General features: G+C 39.4%; 1 protein-coding gene across 9 annotated transcripts in view; it reads right to left on the reverse strand.

Annotated features, from left to right (window-relative positions):
* The window catches only part of RAPGEF4 (Rap guanine nucleotide exchange factor 4), a 278,945-nt gene that overhangs the window by 28,764 nt on the left and 231,631 nt on the right, over positions 1-18,550 (reverse strand). For all 9 annotated transcript variants that reach the window (XM_033112741.1, XM_033112745.1, XM_033112742.1 and 6 more), the window contains 7 exons: positions 18,035-18,113; positions 6,056-6,206; positions 4,674-4,762; positions 3,889-3,919; positions 3,590-3,668; positions 2,280-2,426; positions 118-215 (listed from right to left, as the gene is read on the reverse strand). In XM_033112741.1, coding sequence (XP_032968632.1) covers positions 118-215; positions 2,280-2,426; positions 3,590-3,668; positions 3,889-3,919; positions 4,674-4,762; positions 6,056-6,206; positions 18,035-18,113 — 674 coding nt within the window. The remainder of the gene's footprint in view (positions 1-117; positions 216-2,279; positions 2,427-3,589; positions 3,669-3,888; positions 3,920-4,673; positions 4,763-6,055; positions 6,207-18,034; positions 18,114-18,550) is intronic.

Here is an 18,550-nt window from a genome sequence, read left to right on the forward strand (position 1 = left end):
AAAGCCAAGTAGCATTCGAGAATTTTTAGCAACCGGGTTCAACATGACTGCAAAATTAAGCTCCAGACAAGTTTTTCTGATTGCAGACACTGCTCCGAGGAGGCCACGCATACCTACCAGTGAATCGAATTGCTCTCGTGGGCAAGCAAACAGGCGTCCATTAATGGTAAGCGTCGTAAATACTGAAACATCATTAGGTTTGAGCACCACCTTTTCTGTGAACATAAAAAGCATGAGATTGCCTATTAAATGCATCTGAGATTTGCTGCACTGCCCTAATCACACCAACAAATTGCCAGCTTGGTGAATTACTGGAACACGCAGAGCGACTGCATAAAATACAACTGAAGGGACCCACTGAATAAAAAAAGACATAGCATTCATACAGGCACAGGACACTCAGGATGCCATCAGAAATGACCACAAAACAGGTCTGGAAAGGCCCGAGGGTCGATTCACCCAGTTCTGTGCTGCAAATGTAATTACATACAAAAACCATAGTTGCTATTTATATAACAAGTTATCTTTCCAGATGGTAATCATGCCCAGCACTTTGGAGATGGAAAGATCACTTTTAGAAAACTTGGGGGTGGGAGGATAGAGGGTGGGGGGTGGTTCTGAGATCCCATATAACTTTAGTTGCAAAATTTATTATTTTTTCACTTATTCCCTAATTTGGAGGGCAATTATATTACCTAGATAAAGCCTTCTCCATTTTAAAAATTAATTCATTCAATACACATTTATTTACCATTTACTACATGCTAGATATTGCTCTAGGCCAGGGGTGTCCAAACTTTTTTCCATGGTTTTCACCAAGGGCCATATACGGTAAAATACACAAACAGCCGGGCCACTCACTCGAGGTGAAGTACGGATTGCCTCACCTGGTTTATTTAAGTAAACTAAATGTATTTTTGGAATTTGCTGCCGGCCAATTAACAATGGATTGCGGGCCGCAGTTGGCCCACCAGCCGCAGTTTGGACACTCCTGCTCTAGGCAATGAGGATACAGAAGGGAAAGATACAGAAAAGTAAGTCCTAGTCCAAAAAGAGCTTACCTCATGGAGAGGGTTGCAGTGACCAAGATAAATACATTAGACAATGAGAAAGGATGAGGAGAAAGAGATAGAGCGGGGAAGGAAGCTAGCAAGTTTGTTTCAAGGGGAGCAGTTACAATTTTAGAAAGGCAATCAAGGAGAGGTAGGAGGTTCTCAGTGAGACACTGCCATTTGGGTTCAGACCTGAAGGAAGTGAAGGAGGGACCCGGGGCAGCTATGGGAAGAATGTGCCCCAGGGATAGGCGGGGGCAGACATACTGGGTTCTGTGCAGACAGGGACAGAAGTGGAAGAAGTCTTGGGAGTCCAACACACACTTTAAAATCCTACGTTAGAGGAATCATTTGTCTTCAAACATGGTAGAAATGGCTCACCCCATCTTGAGAGATTCCCCAAATAGCTGTCAATTCATTACCGGATACATTAACCTTACTGCCTCCTTCCTCCTGGCTCTCCCTGCCACACGTGCTGACCGTTTCTAAATTCTTGCTGGCAGGGATTGTAATTGTTTATTTACTGTCTTCCTCCTCACCAAGATGCCCTGGAGCAACGTGAGCGCACGGGCTGTGTCCAACTCATCCTCTTCGGTCACAGCCACAGTAAGTGGCCAGCAAATATATGATGAATGAATAAATGACATTTCAGGAAAGCACAGAGTCATCGAGTGATCTGTGGGGAAAATGCTCCTCAGTTTGCTCAATGCGCTGGGTTCCTGCACTCTCTATTGGGTAAGGATGGGGACACCACCTCCAACTTCAGCCTTTGGCTTGTCATGTTAGAGGCTCTATGAGTGTCCACGTTTCTCAGAGATCCGAAGCCTTAAGCTTATTTTATTTTATTTATTTTTTTATTTTATTTTATTTTATTTTATTTTATTTTATTTTATTTTATTTTATTTTATTTTATTATTTTATTTTATTTTATTTTATTTTATTTTATTTTATTTTATTTTGTTAAAGGGTTTATATGGAAAGAACTCCAGGCTGACATCCACACCAGAGATCTCAATTTCAGCTGCCTCAGGTCGATCAGGATAGGGGATATCAAACACCTACCCAGCTCACTTCTAATCATATTATTTGTTATTTATGGGAGGATACACAGCCCTAATTTGTCCATTTGGATCGGCTTGGAAGGGACACACTAACTCTTGATGGAGCTGCTCTTTGGATGGGATTACCCATTTTGCAGAAGCCCAACGGACTAAGTAAGGCTCTTACCTCCTCCGGAACTCATCTTGACTATGATCAGGCCTTCCCCAGAGCCCAGTTTGTCCGCAACTGCGCTGATGACTTCCTTTACCGAGGCGGCCACCGGCACCCGAATGGTTGTGTAGGTGTGGTCCATACAATAGACCTTAAACAGAACTATTGGGAAGGCAGCAACAATGTGGTCAGTTGGTCTTGGGAGCTCTTAAGAAAACCATAAGCTGTGCAAAATGATTGCATATTTTCCAGTATTGGCATCATCTTGCCATTCTTACTATTGTATTTATTTGCACTCATCTATGCCAATGCCCGCCCTTCTAAAACCCCTGACCTCAGCACTGCTCTAAGAATAGGTGCACACATGGCTGTCAGCCCCAGTTATAAAAACAAGAGATATTTGTGAAAATCCCACAAATGAGAAACATGGTTCGGTCAATTTTCTGGGTCTGCCCTTGTTTGCGAGCCTTTCTTTTTCTATGATACAGGAGTCCCGTATTGCAGGCTGATGACTAGATGACAGCTGCCTGCAGTGGCAGTGGGGAACCAACATTAGCACCTCTGTAAACGAGTGCTTCTGCCTGGGGCAGCAAATATGTGCTGCCATTCCTGCTCTCTTGTTGACTGGTTAATGTACTTCCGGGCCTGACCACATAGTTTAGGCAGCATTTAGGTCAGCAAACATGTACGTAGAGCCCACAGGCTCACCTCTGAATACACAAAACCTGGAAGCAATTCCAGCTACTGTAATTCTTGGGTTTAGAAGCACTTCTAAATTACAAGATGCATTTATGGCTTAAAATAAAAGTTTTTATCATTGTTATTAATTTTGGTTTGGGGTCTTTGGAGCAATCTTAAACAAGCAAACAGCAATAGGCAGCATCTGTACCTCCCTGAGGGCTGCTAACAAGGCTGTGCTCAGGGTCAGAGGACTCCCTGGCAGGAGCCCTGCTCTGCAGAAGACCCTGGCACCCCACCTCTGCTGGGCATCTGCAAAGGGCCAGCCACCTTCCCGCCAGCTCTTCCCAGAGGAGGGAAACCTTGACAACGGTCCCTGAGATAACCTTTCTTTCCTTCAAGGACAGGTGATTAGCGCAGGAGAGGCAGAATCAGGGAAGTGTGGATGAGCACATCAGATCCAGGCACACAGTTCAGGCACAAATATAACGGGAATACAAAAGGATGCCTCCTAGTGAATCATCTGGAGAGCAAAGGGGGACCCCAAGGAAACCTATTCTGTGGGTCCAAGGTGATGATTCTCTGGGGAAGATTTTACTCTGACTTCAAGTCATCTAAACAATCCCAAATTGGAGGAGAATTCTCACCTTCATCAGAGCCACGGATAGGCTGGCGCTTCTGGGCTCTCTCATCGCCTGTGTTGAACTGTTGCAACAGAACTTTGTGCTGTGAAAATAAGAACAGCCACAGCCTTAAAGGGAGAATGACTAATGCACTTTTGCAAGTCAGAGGAAACATACCTGAGAAGCAGTCGGAGTCAAGAAATGAAGGAAACATTTTGTATTGACAAAAACATCACTTTTATATATTGCAATATAATATTTCTGGAGAACCGTCATTCAGCAGGGCACAGATAATTAGAGAAGCCTAATCCATCACCACTTACCTTCTTTTGTGGATTCTTTGCATCTTCTGAACTACGAGAAACAGAGAAAGCACACTATTTAATACCGTTGGTACTATTTATTTGAAATTGCTTCATTTATATATAGCTTTAAACTTACGTTAGAAAATGAAATCACAGCAACCTTCAGGAGGCTGTAGATAGCCTCCTCATCTTAATACTAAGAGACCAAAGCATGGAGGACACACCAAAGAGATTAATTCTTGTCACAGACAGATCCCTGGTGGAACTGATGTTAAAAGCCAGGGTTTCTAGCTTTCAAAGTCTACCTAGTAGCATGCGTTCTCTCCAGTATTTAATCTGTGGCTCAAGGGACAGCACGTGAAAACCTTCTGTTTTCACTGAGAGGACACAAATATTCACCATCAACAGCTTTGGCAGCAGAAAGTGAATTTTCCACATGAGCAATCTCCCTCAAACTTTCTTTAAATGCCCTGACCATTTTATTGCTGGATTCACTGCTTTGAACCACAGGGACCCAAGTTTATAGAATTAGATGCCCCGAAGGAGGATTTTGCCTTTCCAGGCTTTCTTTTGGCAGCCATCCAGTCTAGGAGGTGGCCGAGCGAAATCTTAGTCCTTTTGTTCGTCTAGCCTTACAGCACCATCTCCACCAGAGATCCACTCTACTCAACGCAGAACACTTTGTAGCTATTGAAAACCCAGCTTTCACCTTTTGGGGGGCAAAGGGCTTTGTAGAAGATGCTTTTAGTGAGAGCAGGCATTTCCATAATGGAAGCACACCCCCAAGCCAAGCCCTTCCTTACATTTGCTTGACAATCTTCTCCAACTCGGGCAGTTGTTCCTTGAGGGCAGCGATCATCCGGGCATCATCTGATACAGACACATAAAACTCCTGTAATTGGCAAAGGTCACAGGCTTTTAACAAGAACCACAAAAGGCACACAATTCTGTAAAGAGCAATAAAGATGTGTCCCTGCGTTATCTGTTTTGCTAGCATCTCCAGACCATGGTTTCATGGACTAGAGAAAAAAAGGAAAATGTTACAATATGCCTAAATTCAAAACTGCAAGTGAGAACAAATTTTGGATAAATGGGTAAGAGGGGATGGTTGCATAACATTGTGCATGTGATTAATGCCACTGAATTGTACACTTAAAAATGGCTAAAACGGCAAATTTTATGTTGGGTATATTTTACGACAAAAAATTTTTTAAAAATTTTAATTGCAAATGAATTGTTTATATGATGTTTATATGAAAGACAATGTAATGTAGTGTTTTGGAGTAATTCCATAATCTACATTTTAAGAGTACTTTTTTTCACTTCAATATTTTTTTCAGGAGAATTTTAACATTTATTTTGATATTATTTTAGTATTTGTTGTATATGAATATTTACCACTAGTTGTAGTGAATTGTTGGTGGTAAAAATGCAGGCAGGGTCTTCAGCACTGTACTGAATTTATGCTGAGTTGGTGTCACCGACTCGGGTCTCTCTACCGAGGTTCTGGGAACTGGGCTGACCACAGAGCAGCAGCAGCAGGGACACAAGGACAAAGTCCCCTGCTGTGTTCAGGGGCCATGGCCTCCACAGCAAAAGATGAGAGCTGTGGCAGTGCCAGCTTCACCAACCCTTTGGTTCATCTGTGAAATGGTCCTTTACTCCTTGGGTAGAGGCCACGAGTCAAGTTATGGTCCCAAGCTACTATTATTCCTTTACAATTTCAAAAGATGTCATTCCACAGCCTTAAGGGACTCTCATGGTCCACCTTTCCTCCCAGCCTCACCTCTCTCTGCCTGACAAATGATAAGATTAAAAAGGAGAGAATTATATTTCTTTTGTATAATTCATTCTTGAAAATACAGACTGATAAAGTTTGAAATAGAAGCCACATTGTGTTTTGCCTTGCAAAGAAGGATGGTGAGCCCATGTAATTACAACCAGGGAAAACATACAAAGAAAAAGCGGCCAAATGAAAACACATTAAAATGCTATCAGTTATTGAATTAGAGTGGCAGGACAATGGGTGATGTTTTTCTTTACTTATAGTACCTTTCTGAGGAATGAACATGTTAAGAAAGTCTAGAATTTGCAATTACAATCTCTCCAGGGAAGCTGCCGTGCCTATGGGTAGTCCCTGTATTATAGGACAAAGATGTATCCTTGGAAGGGAGACCTCACATACCTCCAGGAAAGCCACAGCCACGTCATCCTCTTGTAGGACATCTCCATACATGGCGGCCCACTGTAGAACCAAGCGGATGACTCTCCTCTTATTATTGAGGGCATAATCCATTTTCTCCTGTTCTGTACCTTGCGAAGGCTGTGCGTGGTAAGTGCCGAGGAGTCAAGGAAGACATTTAACCATTTCACTGTGTTACTTGCAAAGGGAGAGGGTGAGAGAGTCCAGATTCAGACAGCCAGTTTTTTGGATGGATTCACATCTTCCTTTGGGGCCTCAAGAAAAGCCCCACCCGTATAAAAGTTCTGGACCGAATGCATGTAAACCTTTGTAACACCTGCTGTGTTTCACCTGATAGTTGCCCAAGGAATTAGACTCGCATGGCTCCACTTGGACTTGTGTTGACAAGGATGCCTGTGCCTCACTCCAGCTCTCAGCAGGTTGTCATCCCATTCCCTGCCTGTCCTCCACCTTGCCCTTCACCTCTAGGGGTGGGAATGTTTCCTGCTGTTGCTTGTCTTTGGGTGCCTTGCCATTTCTTGTTGGTTCTCATAATTCTGCACACATCTCTATAACTCCTTTTATTATATGCATTTTAGTCAAACTCTCGCAAGTGGACATCTAGTAATGCCAGAACTGTGACTGATACAGAGAGCATGGGTCCGGGTATGGAAAGTGAGCTGGAGGAAGATAAGCTCACCCAGTGTTAGGAAGAGGAAGGTTCCTATTGTATTGATCGTCCTGTGAGGAACTCAGGCATATTTTTTAGACCATTTCTTCTTTTCTTGTCTAGAACCACAACTTAAATCATACTGGCATTTTGTGAATTTATGGCTAGCCATCTTAATTAAACTCTGAGCTCCTTGAGGCTTGGGGTGATAGATTATTTGTCTCATATTCTGTGTGCCTAGCACAGTGATTTTTATCTAGATATTTTGTTTATTTATCAATACAACAAATACTTAATTGATTACCTACTGTGTGTGTCAGGTAAAGGTCCTTGCTCTCAGTTTACATTTTCATGTGGATTACAGTAGGGAAAATATAGTGTGTGGTTAAGAAAGATTTTAGATTAGACATGCTGTTCCTTTTTCAGTGATTTGTAGTAGTTCGTATTACAGACAATTAATTCACAGAACAATTTCCCCATTATAACTGACACTGAAACTTGTACATAGAGTACCTCAGTTAAGTTCTACTTTATAGTCTTGTGATGAAAGTATCGTTCCTTTTCTACAAGTGAGCAAACTGACAGTAAAGGAGCATAAATGGTCAGGATTACACAGCAAGGATGTAGAGTTGGTTTTGAATCCAAGTTCCTAATTTCAACCAGTTTTCTCCCCCATTACACAACACTCCCGTGCCCCAGAGCTGCCTACAAGACTGGCCGCGCCTTAGCTTTCAACCATGACTTAAAAGGCGCTGCAGAAGTCTGCCTCGTGGCAGGGCTGTGCTTGAGAGCTTCACCAGTAAAGGGCCTTTTCTAAAGGGACTATAAATAATCATGATCAAGGTAAATGACAGAACCTTAAAGCAAAGGTTTACTGCATGTAAATGGGTTGCAAAATGGCTTTCATAAATTGAGCACGGGATTCATAAAAAAGAAAATTGCTCAACCTGTATTGCTACAATTCTCTCTGAACTTACAATAAAAAAAAGGGGGGGAAGAAAGATCACTTTATGTGAAAATTATTTCTTTTCTGATTAACCCTTTGGTCTCTTGCTTGTATGTACATATAACTCGGTTTTTCTTTCCAAAGAATTGCAATGCTGGGCACTATATTTTATAACTATTATTTATGGTACCTAAATAGCATAGTCAGCACATGGTGGGCACCAAATGAGTAATTCCTGACAGATTAAAAAAAAAATGTACTAGTTCACCCAAGAATCAGTGAGTGAGAGTCTTTCCTACTTGTATGAGGCTGAAACGTTTTGAAATATCAAGTTGATAATAAGTGGCTAGAATTCTAACTTTCCAGCTATCTGTACTTGGACTCCAGGAAGCAATACCAATGCTTGTGTGTTGGATACAGAGATATCAGCAGCACACCTGTGGCTAATCTCTAGGTCCCTCCTACAGAATAACTAAATCGACACTGTCTTTGCAGGTCAGGACGAAGATCTTTCTTACCCTCTTCCCTGTTGGCAAAATCTGACTTTTGTTGACAATGAAAGATAGAACACCTGACTGGAAGGCCTAGCATGATAACACTTCAAACGTGTGTAGAGCTTGACAGTTTTTATTTATAATAAATATGCTCAAGTGCTCACATGATCCTACAATGCTTTCTACACACCTGAAAGGGAAATATTTACAGATGAGGAAACTGAGGGTCAGAGAGAAGAGTTCTGCCCGGCGTTGTTTAGTCAGCAAACGGTAGGGCTTACAAATCCAGACAGGGCTCTTTTCATTATCGCCACTCCTATAGCCCCAAACAGTGGTTGTAATGACAAGACATTAATGCTTGGGTTCATGAAATTAAGAATAATTGCAGCTGGGAAGCAAAAAATCCTCACGGAAATTTTTTTTGGCAGAAGCTTCAAGTGTCCTGGAGCTGACTCAGCGTGTTGTGTACTTAAACCAAGGCTGGGCACCCGCTGCTCTTTGTGAGTAACTAACTCCGCAGCCTCCTGGGAACTAGAATGGACCGAATCTGGGGGAAGAGGCTTTCTCCTTTCTCATGAAAGTTAAGTATTTTTGCCTCTGGAAAAACAAAAGGAAGCACTGATTTGTTTCACAAAGTCTTGCCTTTCCCCTTACAGGCAGATGTTTATTTACTAAAATGGAGGTGGGGTTAATACCACGTTCATAGCTGAATCCAGGCATGTGCTCAAGGATTCGGCCCCTTCGTAGGCAACGTAGATTCCAATCCTGAGCAGTCTGCCAATCACATTTTTAAGGGACACAAAGAAGACTTTATATGTAACTGATTATACCTGAAATGGTTACAGGTGAGATACTGAGGCTTCTATTTATTCCCATAACACTCTTCTCATGCTTTTAGGAGATTTATGTGATTTTTTTTTAGATTTTATTAAACTCCTACAGGAAAAGGTGGGGAAAAAGGAAAAACTATATTCCCTCCAGAGAGCAGCCAAAGAATAAAGAACATTCCACCAGGTCCCTTATCTCAGTATGATGTCAAAAATGCAACCTATAAACTCACATTTCAAATGTAGCATGCTCATAAATTTAAACACATCAGGAAGATTGCAGAGACCATTAGCTTCTCTGGCTAAACCTGGAATAATGCATTACCCATTTGATGGAGAACGTCTTATGTGAATAAAAATCTAACTCTTCCAGGATGAATAATAATTTAGATAGGATTATCAATGAGTACCACACATAAGATATTTTTAACGTCTGAAGAATACTATCTGAAATACATACTTTGATAAGGTCTACGTTAAGAGCAGATTAGTAGAGAAAATAAAATATATAATAATTCAATGATTTTTTTTCAAATGATCAGGAAATACTTGTATTGAGTAAGGTCATGACTCCTGATATTATCATGACAGTTGAATTCAGTTAAGAAATAATATGGCTACTTGAATTCCTGGGGGAAAGGAAACACAGAAAGATAACATGGTTCTGGCATCTCATAAAGTGCTAGTTAAAAGTCTGTAAGAGATTCTAGAATTATTCACTGAATTGTTATTTTAAACAATTTAAAAAATGCCATAATAGTTGAAGTGGCCAAACTTATCAGTGACACACTGAGTTCATTTCAGATGATTCACAGAATCACAGAATCTGTGAGTTGCAAAAGCCCTTTGATTATAGCTCCTTCAACTCCACCATTTCAGAGGTAAGGAAACTGAGGTAGAATGAAGTGAAACAATATTCCCAAATTCATCAACAGAATTCTTGGGACTAGTACACAGTTCTCTTATCTCCCTCCTCAGTACTCTGTTTACCTGTTTATGCCATTGTGTTTTGTCTGACATTAATATTCTTTTATGCTAACATATATTATACAGCAGAATTAGGTTGGATAACAGAGAAATCTGAAATGTAGAAATTGATCCCCTCAAATTCTCAAAGACCACAAAGCACATACAGGAAATCAATACTTAATTGTTGCAGCTCTGACAACAATCTGACGTGATGTCAGGGAGGCACAGACACTCTAATGTTTGAAACAGATCCTCTCTGCTATAGTTTCAACCTGTTTCTCTTGTCTAGTATCTGCTGATTTAGAAAGCAGCAGCTCACCACTACTAACCAAACCTTCTTAAATCTACTGACCATTCAAATCCTAACTTGAGGTTTCTCTTGTTATGGTAATAAGATTTCTCACCATCTGGGAGCATTAAATCAGAATCCTTAACAGCGAGAATGATGTCTTATATTGTGAATCTCTACATTTTCTAGTTAAGGACTGTGTATATGGAAACATAAAAAGCTGCAAGTGTTTGTTGATTGACTAGTTACCTTAAACAATTCAATCACTTTTTTGGAGTGTTACGTATATAATGCAATTTTCTTAAAAAAAAAAAAAAGGTTTTACCTTAATTGCCACAGCTCTTTAAAACATGTATCTAAATTATCTGAAATTCTGTCTTGTCAAGATGTGAAATACAGACTGTGGATACGTTCTAAACAAGTTCATATTCAATGTACCCAGGTTGACTAAGTCTACACCAACACCAAAACGTCTGGTAAATCTTTTAAACAGAATCATTTAATTTTCGGGTATTGAATCTATAGGACCACAGACTTTCAGAATGACTAAGTCTTCATTGAATTGGACCAGCTCCTTGAGCATCAGGTAGATGTATGTGGCCGAGGACAGATTGGATCTGTTTTCAGTGAGGTATTAGGGCTGAGAGTCAGAGGAGGTAAAGGCTACAGTGCAGGCTACGGCCTTTCTACCCTGCCAACAGCAAGCTTAATATTCCATCGAGTCATTTTCCTCACGCCGGCTCTGCCGTTCAACACTGTAATTATTTCATATATTTTTACCTAGTTATTATCTTACTCACCACAGGCACCTGTAATTTTTCTGTATTTTTTTTTTTTACTGCTCATTTACTTATTCTTAATTCAGCTAATAATGGTTCCACATATTAAAATTATCATGGGGAAAGTAAGTGAAAACCTCCTAGGATGTAGAGGCAGCAGATTCATTACAGCCTACAACAGGGAATAAAATATTATGTATACTTTTTGCAGTAAGTACATGCTAATTATGCAGCTATTTATAAAACACTTATCAACATTCAAACTGATACTCTTCAATGTTGTTGTTTTTTAAAGCCCTGCTTTGCATACAAGATCTCTGCTTGCAGCTGAAAACAAACTTTGGGGGTCATCTGCCCTCTGACTAGACATAGCTTTTTGTATATATTTTACGTCACACCATATTCCTCTCATAATGGTATTAATTTATATGAGGTGATATTTATATGGGGCTTTAAGATTTATAATGTACTTTCACACACACAGCCTCATTTGATCTTCACAACAACCTGGTGAGGTGGTATTACTACCCCCGTTATATAGATGGGGTTCAGAGAGGTTAAGGAGAATTGCCAAGTAATATGGCTTATGAGATGCAGGTCTTAACACAGGTCTTCTGACTTCAGAGCTCTTGCCTTTCCCACTATACTACAGGGCCTCCTTACTATTCTGCTTGCCTTGGTGGAGAGTCCCAACATCCTAAGCATGGAGTCTGTTTCTTGATGCAGCATGCCCTTGGGAAGGCAAGTTCTGGAAAGAGATCACCTGTGTTCATATCCCAGCTTCCCCACTTACACACTGTGAGACCTTTGGTCAGTAACTTAACCTTTTAGCGCCTCAGTGTCTTCGTCTGTAAACTGCATGGGACTGTGGTTAAGGACGGGATGAGACAATATTGGTAAGCCATGTGGAACAGTATCTGAGACATAGTAAGTGCTCAGTAATAGTTGGCTATCACCATTATTAGAGATCCACCTCTGGGAATCATTTAAAATCTCTTAAATGATCGGTTTTGGAATTTTTCATAAGACCTGGCATTTCTGGGTTTAATGCTGTGATGCTATCCGATCAACATAGCTGCTCCTGTGTTTGTGGGTTCCTATCAACTTTGAGCTCACAGAGCACTTTCTGTGCTGTCAGCTTCATTAGATGCCTCCCATTTTCTTGCTCAGGATATTTTTTCCCCCACTGGGTTCAAATCTTTTTCTAACACCTACCAGCTATGTAAGCTGGGGCAAATTACTTAGCTGCTCAGTCTCACTTCTTACCTAGTGTTGATATGAGGCAGAGAAAATGCACATAAAACACTTGTAGAATATCTGATAATATAGTCAGTCTTTTGTGTAAAGAGCACTTCATGTTCATCTCATCATCAAACCAAGTCTTCCTTATTGGAAATGAACTCTCAAATTACATAGCTATAGAAGTAAATTGCTCTTATAGTTACATATGGATCAAACAATTTTCAGAACCAACTGGGGACTGCAATGGTAAAATTGGGCTTCAAGAAAATTTAAGCTGACAATTTGCTTTAGAAATCTAAAGAATATTCCTAAAAATCTGGCTTCATCTAGAGAATAAGAACCTGCTGCTGTTTTGTAAATGTTTCATTAACAAGAAAAGCAAACTTTGAAAAATGTTCCTTTTAGAGAACCCAAGTCGACTTATAAAGAGAACATCCCCAGGTCAGGTTAATCTCACAGAGTAATAAACAAGGGAGACCCTACTTTTTCAGTAAGGGATGTTGTATTTATTTTGTTTCTGTATAAAGGATACAATACATGTAAAAGAAATTTTAGCTAAAACTTAGTGGAAAAAATCTATATTCTATTTCTTAATTCAAGAAACGAAACAAAAATTTTTTCCATGCCAAAACCATAGTTTGTGTTGACTATTAAGACAAAAGAAATTAGGATAGCAAGAGAAAATATTTGACCAAAATTATTGCTGTATTTACATTTTTATAAAGTTAAATTTGAGCCATATATCACTGAATAGTCTTTCAGCTGTCATAAACAACAGAAACCTGCATTTGTTGACATACAGAGAATTTATTAGTAGGGTAAGCTTCAGGATTGGTTCAAGTGCTAACTATATCATCATAGAACTCCATTTTTTTCCTCACTCTCAACTTATTTCAGTTTTGTCATAGGACTCATTCCTCTAACAGTTGCAGAATAGCTGTCACTGGCAATTGGGTTATAGGCTTTCTACCCAGAAGCCCCGGGAAGCCTCTCTTTGAATCTCACTGTCCCAGTCTACCTTGGGCCTTGAGAATGAATCATGGTCAAGGGAAGCCAATTACTATAAGTAGCAAGACTGACCAACTGAAACCACACTGATGCTGGGGAATCAACGACATTGTCCACTGCAACTAGAATCACATTAGTGCTATGCAGGCGTTTTTCAAGCATCTGGCAGTAAATGTGGAATCTTAGGTGGTTATTTGGCTTCCACGTGCCTTAATTTCTCCTACATATAAAGTAAAATAAATATCATACCAGTCCTTTTTTAACCTCACCTGTAGGGGCTAGGTGTTGGAATGATACAGCAAATGGTGTGAAAATGCTCTGAATCAAGGATGCAGTTATTAAAATTCAAAATAATGTGAACTTAGTTGTGGTCACTTACTGAATTGAAGGTCTGCCTGTATTTGTACACACAAAAACATGGCAGAATTTGATAAATCATAAAATTAAGACAATAGGAGAGCAATTTGGTAATGAACACCAAAGGTATTAAAATATTACATATTCTTTACTACTTTTAGACATTTAAAATAAGGAAATTATCATCTACATGGGCAAAGATTTAGCTGGAAGGATGTTGATTCATTCTATTGTGTTTGTTCTGGGGAAAACTGTGGACATAATCTAAATATCCAAAAGGAAGAGGCTAAGAAAATAAATTATGACATATTTGCCATGTAATATTCTGAGTCATTAACACTTGAAACTAAAAAAAAAAAAAAAAAAAGCTAATATGCTTCCTAAAGCTAAAAAAAAAAAATTACAGTGTGTTTTTTCTCATGAATCTTTGTCACCTTGTTACCCAGCACCATATGACACATTGTAAGGTGTTCAATAAATGTTTGTGGGATTATCTGGAAAAAAAAAATGATGTAGTTTTATTTATACATATTGGTTTGAAGAAATAGCCGCAACATATTATTAAAAGAAATATATGTATTACAAAAAAACCCCATATAATATGATCACATTTAACATTTATATAAAGTTTCTGGAAGGTTTTTCATAAAACAGTGGTGAAGTACCAGATGAATTTTGCTCTTTTCTCTTTTTCTGTAAATTGAATTTCTTTTACAAGAAGAATGTTTTATTTTTAAGGATGACAAAGCTATCTACATTTAGAAAAATGGTGTGGAAATGTATTTAATGGCAGAGGAAAATATTCATAAAATATTGTTGAGTGACAAAGCATATACCATTTTTTATACTTTGATCCCATTATTATATTTAACAGCATAAATCTATATGTATAGAAAAAAGACTAGAAGGATACACACTAATGTGTTAACAACAGCAACGTCTGGTAGGGTTATAGGTGGTTTTAATTTTCTTTTTAAAGACTAATGGGAGATTGAACTGAATTTTAAGTTCAGATTTAAAAAAGACTAAAGAAACCAGAGATGAAAAGCACAGAAATTGAACAAATATAATTTGAAAAACTTATTATAAATCATTTGTGTTCATCAGGTCAAATCATGTCCCAAGCATATCTAATGAATAAAGAGTCTCTCTCATTAGCACATAAAAGGCCTGAAATATTAATGTTAAACAGAGTTCTACCACCTTGCAAAATTGGAGGAGACATACAGTGTGGATTAAGGACAGAAATAGGTGTCAGTGGCTCGGGGCTCAAATCTTTTCTGTACTAGTAATTATCTTTCTCTGAGCAAATCATAATTTTTCATTATCCTAGTTTATTGATTTGGAAAAAGAGCAGTGAAAATACTGACTTCTTCACATGGCTGCAGTGAAAAGTCACATTTAAGTACTTTGAAAACGCTCAGCCAAAGCAACTCACTTCAATGTGGGTGCTTTAATGGAACGTGGCTAAGTATTTTAATATCTCTACATCCAGGTTAAAAGCATGGGGGTGAACCCGCTTGTTCAGTTTTATATTATATCTCCCTGTTGCCTGCATATGTGGTGTTATGCAGTTTATGTGTATCTGTTGTTTTTGCCTGCCCGTCATCTATTTCTCCACCTTCTCTGTTTTTCCTCTGAGGAAGTCTCTGTCCAATAAAGTACTTTGCCTTCCCTTGACCAATATGTCAGCAGCAACCCAAGCTAGGCCAACTAGACCCTTCTTCCTGGGGAGGTGGGAATGAGGTGAAGGCCCGGGACGGTTGGAGCAGATTTACTCCAACAGCAGAGTCTTCAGTCCCCCGCCCAAGTCCCCTTTCTAAGGCCTGGGCTCTTCAAGGATTCCTTCAATTCTCTGCGTTACCCCACATTCTTCTGATAAATTCCTTTATTCCTTAAGTCAGTCACAGCTGCTTTATGTTACTTATGATAAAAAAAACAGCTTATATAAGAAGCCAATGTAACATCTCCCTGGAAGGAAAGGGCCTAATAATTGAGTCGTTAGCTTAATATAGAAGTACTTACACACATGTGACCTTCAGGAATAGAGCCCTTTCCGTTTGCTTGCTTCAACAGGATAAGCTCCCAGCCTCTCTGGCACACCCTCCCTAAGCATGACAAAACAATAATTCTTGCTTGAGGCTCTTAGTCCCAGTACCTAAGAACCAGATTTATGCTGTCCAAGGTGGTGGCCACTAGCCACATGTGGCTATTTAAGGTAATGAAAATGAAATAAAATGAAAAATTCAGTTCCTCCGTCATAGTAGCCAATTTTAAGGCTAGTGGCTACTGGACTAGCACAGATACAGAATATTTCTATCATTGCAAAATGTGCCATTGGAGACTTCATTTATCTGGTTTCAACAAACTATGCCTACTTTGGTTTTAGCCACCTGAATTGTGCAATACATTGTCAAGAAATGTTCTTAAACTGTAATTAAAGGATAAGCTTTTAAAGATATAAGTTGCAAAGAAGAAAACTGACACATTCCCACCTTGGAATCTTGAGACCTGGATGAGTAATGGCTCTGTCACTTGCCTTGGGCGTGTCAATCCATTTTTTTTGAACTTCAAAATCCTCAACAGTGAAACAAAGCTAATACTAACCCAACAGACTCCTGTAAAGGTAAGTGATATAATAAAGGCCAGTGCTCTTAGCATGGTGCCTGAGGCATAGAGAATTGATTCCAAATAGAAAAGTGGAGAGAATCTAGATTCCTACAGGGCCAGGAGTGAAGAAGGTGGTCCGAGGGCAGTGGGTGGTGTGGATGACACCCAGCTATTCTGGATTCCCTCCATCTCCTGAGAAAAGACTAAGACTTGTCTTCTCCTCCACCAACGTCATTACTGCCACACGTCCTTTCCTGGGATGGCATGGACATTGCTCTAGGAGCTTCTCCTTTAAGAACAGAGGTCAGTGATACAGATGTTCTCAATCAACTCTGAAGGAGAACAAGCTAACAAATGAAGAAATCAGAATTTGCAAAAAAATAGAAGCTTAGTATTTGGGGTTTGAGTTGTAAAGATGATATGACTTGGTTCACTATACTCTTTCTCTCTCTTCTTTTGGTTTTGTTTCCCTTAAGCTTATCTACGTGCTGTGGAAAAAAATAAGTCTTAAACTCAATGGTGTTTTTTAATTTTTCCTTCCAACAAATCTCAAAGGTCTAGTAATGATTACCATATTTGGAGTTAAAAGAGGACACAGAGATCCTGAATGTGTTAATTTTACTTGACTGAATATGAGCCAGAAAGAATATATAATATATGTAAGTCTCATTAAGCTGTCTTTACTTGGAAAGATATTTCCCAGGCAAATAAACACTGAAATCTCACTCTTGCAGCTCCCTCTGAATAACACATTCGACTCAAATCTCCTCTCCCCACACAGTCTGTTGACTTCGACGAGAATTATGGGTGAACAAAAAAAAACGAGAATAAGGTAGGGCAATTATAATTCTGAAAAAGGAAAACATGTCAACATTGATTGCATTGCTCAGAGAAAAGAAAGCTCTTCTCCTTCCATATATTTAACCGCTCACAAAAGGCCAAAGTGTTTTGGGGTCTAAATTTTTGTTGCTTTAAAAATAAAGCTGAATGAGAAAATGTACTTTCACATGCCCCTCACATTTGAGGGCGTGACTCAATAATATTTATTTCTTTTATTCAACTTACATTTTCCGAATGTTCCTTCTGTGCCAGACACGGTATACCCATTGGTCAATTCACTGGAGTAATGAAAAGCTGCCCAAAGCAAACTCAGCTTTCAAGCTGCCTAGAAGAACTGCCATTAGAATTTTAGTTTTGTATTTTTTAGTTAAGTGAATGTGATGATAATAATAGTAACAAAGGAATAAATTTTGGAATCTACGTAGGGGAGAGGATGGACTAGGACGAATGTAAAAGAAAAGCTACCTACAGTGATAACTTGATAACTTGTCTTTATCTCGCCAGGCTAGTGGTCTGATGAATACTACAGCTTGAAGGAAGAACACAAGCAGACCACAACCCACCTGCCAGGTCCTGACAGAGGTACATAGTCTGCCTCCCAGGTTAGGGAACTACCCCTAATAATACTCCCAGATTCTTCTCCATGACTTTCTCTAGTCTACCTCCCACGTATGTATATTCCTAACCAGTATCACCTTCCTGAGGTAACTTGGCTCACCTTTCTCTATACAGGTAATGAGGAAGAAATCCTCAAATATGGCATGGCAAAACCATGCCAGGGAGAGCTGGAGTCAATGCTGGGGAAAACTGCTGACATTTAGAGTTAGACCAGGGTGCGACGCATAACTCAGCCTGGGCCATGACTTACCTGCAGAGAAAGGGATGAGATAATGGCCTTGTACCTGTGGGGTGTCTTCAAGGCAGTAGAGACTCTTCACAGGAAAAGGATATTGGGCAACCAGGGCTGGGCAAAGCTGGGTATTTGGCATAAAAACACAGTGCATCATAACAAAGTCATTTAAAACAGAATCTGGAAGGGGAAGAAATGCAAAGCAGAACAGGAAATTAGGTTCTTGTAGAAATATTTAGGAAAGCAAGAATATCTATTTATTAGTTCTTAACCAAAGGTTCTCACACGTTGGCTTAGAGTATTGTGGTTTTACTGTACATAAAAGCACTGCATATAAAAATAATTTTATATATATATATATATAAATACACACACACACATATATATACATATACACACACACACACACACATATACATACATACATATACATACAGTGGGTGCCAAAAAAATGTACACACATTTTAAGAAAGGAAAAAAACTATTAAATATGTAACATTCAATATATACCGATAACAAAAGATGAATACAAGTCACGTTTGACTCCTGCAATTACAAGAGGTGCTCAAAGTGGTTACCATCAGCATCCAGACACTTCTGATTACGGTGAACCACTG

This window comes from Rhinolophus ferrumequinum, chromosome 8, assembly GCF_004115265.2.
Source record: "Rhinolophus ferrumequinum isolate MPI-CBG mRhiFer1 chromosome 8, mRhiFer1_v1.p, whole genome shotgun sequence".
Lineage (NCBI taxonomy): Eukaryota > Metazoa > Chordata > Mammalia > Chiroptera > Rhinolophidae > Rhinolophus > Rhinolophus ferrumequinum.